We start from the raw sequence: 3,316 nt of genomic DNA on the forward strand, positions 1-3,316 counted from the left end.
TTTGAAGTAACCAAGACTTAATTCTGTATGAAGGTGATTCGAATATTTAACGCGAAAACAGTAAAAATACCTCATTTTACGAGCCTGCTGACGGGTACACAAGCACGGTGACCCCATTTTTTTGTTGCATTTTTTTAATGTTCATATCATGAATGTTAATTATGCCAAGTTTCCAAAAAAGTTTGATAGTAGAACAATTTCAAGGGCATTACCTTAAAATCTCGAGATTTCACCGGTTTGTGCGGTTACGGCTGCACGAGAACCACGTGCGATCTCTCGTTCGTTATGCAAAACTAATTACTTGCTACAATTGTGACGTCAATGCATGTCACATAATGAGCGAAACACTGTCAAAGGAAACTACAAAAAACCATTTCAACAGAAAACCAGAACTGTCGTGAAAAAATAATGTGATTGCCACTCGGCAATCGGCACCCGCCGGTCAGAAAGAAAAAAAAAACAAGTATTGCAATGGCAAATTGTGTGGAACTGAGAAAAGATCTGGTCGAAAAATTTCTTGATGAAAACCACGACTTTGCGAAGAGCTATTTTCAGCGAAAGGCCACTTCTGCTATGGTTGACAACTGGATGATCAGTAGGTCGCACCAACCTGGATCACGGGCCATGCAAGTTAGCCATCTCCAGAGAGACACCACAAAACCTCACATGATTCTAAAATCAGATGGCGAATTTAATGATAACAGACTGAATTCCATATTCGGATCTGAAGCGAGAAAACATTCTACCTCCCGACGAAAATCTGCACTTGTTGAGTTAGACGAGAAAGAGCTTTTTATGGAATTAATAAGAGACATCGCAAACGAACTTGACATAAACATGCTTAGTCACAAAATCCTTGTTAATGTCAGTATACTAACAAATGCGGACCGCTGCTCGTTATTTCTCGTGCGCGGCTCTCGTGAAAATAAGGTTCTTGTATCAAAACTGTTCGATGTGACTTCCGAATCCACGCTGGATCAGTCAATAAGATCTGAGGAAGATGAAATCTGCGTCCCTCTGGGAGTTGGCATCGCTGGTCATACGGCAGCAACGGGGGAAGCAATAAACATAAAAGACGCATATTCGGTAAGTCTACGCATTTTATGAATTAAATATATTTCTTGGGTCTGAAGTTATGTCATTGTAAAAACTCAAACCTTAGAAACAAAAGCAAACTGCGAAAGAAATAAGTGAGCAGAAAGCTAGCAGGCTTGTTATTTTATATGATACTTCGTGGTTATATTGAAGTGAAGTATTTAACTAGCCCGGAGAAATATAACGGCACTGTTCAAAGAACTTGTGCCATCGATTCGCATTTTCAGTAAAGGCCACTGGTAGGATGACCACCTGTTTTGTAAGGCAAAACAATTAACTGCGCGAAAATCTTTTGAGGTCTTAATTCCGCTTGCCTGCAACTAATTTTTCCAAAACAGCGCCATAATACGGAAGTCGACAAGGTAATTTAAGTTTAAAGGGGAGTGAAGGATTAACACTAAATCCCTTGGCATCATCGCGCGTGCCGGATGATGTCACTGTTTTCTATAATAGAACTGTCTTCAATGTAAGGGATACGAATTAATAGTTCTGTCAAGTTCCGAAAGTGTCCTTGTTGAAGTTTGTCTAAATAGATGTAGTTTAGTTTCACTTGTATAGTCACCCATATTTGTTAAGCATTTTTATGTTATGTGTAGTCACCCTCGCGAACAAATTTCGCGTGGCCGCACAGCCTTTCAGTATGCCTGTCTAACCAGTTGAAGCAACAATCACAGCTCTTCCAACGACTGAAAGCGTATGCTCTGCGGTCAGCTTCTGTCGTAATTAATTAATGACATTATGTTCACATCGAAATGGCATAGACAAATGGTTTCTTTGAAAACCGATAGTCCAGATTAAATAGAAGAAATTTACTTGTAGAGTAATGCCATTTAAGAGGAGCCTCGATGGTGTTATGTTTAGCGCGCACGACTCCCGACTCCAGGCTCTTGGTTCGATGACTGCAAACTGTCTCTCTTTATTCAATTCTTTTCACGCGGGATAAGCAACGGATGCGAGTCCTAGTGCCCAGAAACTGAGATTAAACCGGATACTGAATTTCTACAATGTTTTTTTAATTTGGAAAAGTATCTCGTCACTTCCTGTTTACAACAGAAGCCTTCTCTTTTAATTACTGTGAAAAGAAAATAAAGAGAAAGACTTTGACAAAGGCGGCCTGTTAGCTTCAACTGACGTTCACGTTTTGGAGAACCCAGGTTTATTTTGTGTCAATTTTTCCGCCGTAATGGCTTTAGTTTTAAGTGCGTTTTTTTAACAAGCGAAAGCCTTTGACGTTTGGGAGGTAACATTGGTAATGATTAAAGAAAGAACTTTTTTTTTTACAGGCAACTATGGCAATGGGTCGGGTCGATAAGTGATAACAAAATAGGAGAATCAAATTCTGACCATCCAAAAAATTGCAGCAGAAAGGCATGGACATGCAATTAACACTGATTTTTCAGAAACTTCGTCATAATATTTACGGAATTTCCAGATGACATTTCAATCAAAAATTTTAGTGAACTCAGTCTTTCCGAACAGATTTCAAACGAGATTTCAAACGAGACTATTCATTTAATGCCCCTGACACTGTAGTCCAACATTAACAATTTCATGTGGGCAAAACATATACGGTAAATCTTTTCAAACATATACAAGGCTGAGCCCAAAGAATTTAATCAAAACAAGCAGGTGACACGAAATAAATCCATTTATTTGCAATTTTCGCACGTTCTTTGTGCAAAGTGCATTTTATTTGGCAGCTAATGGGCCATACCCAAATCCTAATGGAAGCCCGCTATCATATGAAAATCACACGGATATAGATAAATTGGAAAACTAAATTGATATTCCGTGGTAAGTACAGGCAGTTATCTCCTTGGATGATAAATTTCTTTATATCCGTCGCCTTTACTGATAACCAGTAAATAAGCTGTGATGTTATTGTTAATTAATTACTCTTTTTGGACAATTGCGCTGGGATTGATGCTTGCAAGCATCATTCTTTTAGGATTCGTAAAGGCCGCCATTCTCATCGATCGCTGTGAAATTTGGCGTGTTTACTGGGAAGATATGGCCCCAGTTTCCCTGCAAATCTCGGCTTTCTAGCTTTCAGGACGCCTACATGACGGGCATTCTACTTCAGGCAATTTGAAGCCGTGCGAAGGCGAAATTTTCAACTGATCGCGGAGCGGTTTTACTAAAGTTTTTCAGCCAAAAAATTACACTAAAGGCTTCGGAAAGAATAAAGAAAAGGATTTTGGTTCATTGGATGAAACTTCAA

General features: G+C 39.1%; 1 protein-coding gene across 1 annotated transcript in view; it reads left to right on the forward strand.

The window, feature by feature from the left end:
* The first annotated feature begins 408 nt into the window (after positions 1 to 408).
* LOC138043300 (cGMP-specific 3',5'-cyclic phosphodiesterase-like) overlaps positions 409 to 3,316 on the forward strand; it is a 104,337-nt gene continuing 101,429 nt past the window's right edge. The window contains exon 1 of the mRNA XM_068889511.1: positions 409 to 1,086. Within this exon, the coding sequence (XP_068745612.1) occupies positions 472 to 1,086 (615 nt within the window). The 5' untranslated portion in view covers positions 409 to 471. The remainder of the gene's footprint in view (positions 1,087 to 3,316) is intronic.

Source organism: Montipora capricornis, chromosome 3 (genome assembly GCF_036669925.1).
Source record: "Montipora capricornis isolate CH-2021 chromosome 3, ASM3666992v2, whole genome shotgun sequence".
Taxonomy (NCBI): Eukaryota; Metazoa; Cnidaria; class Anthozoa; order Scleractinia; family Acroporidae; genus Montipora; species Montipora capricornis.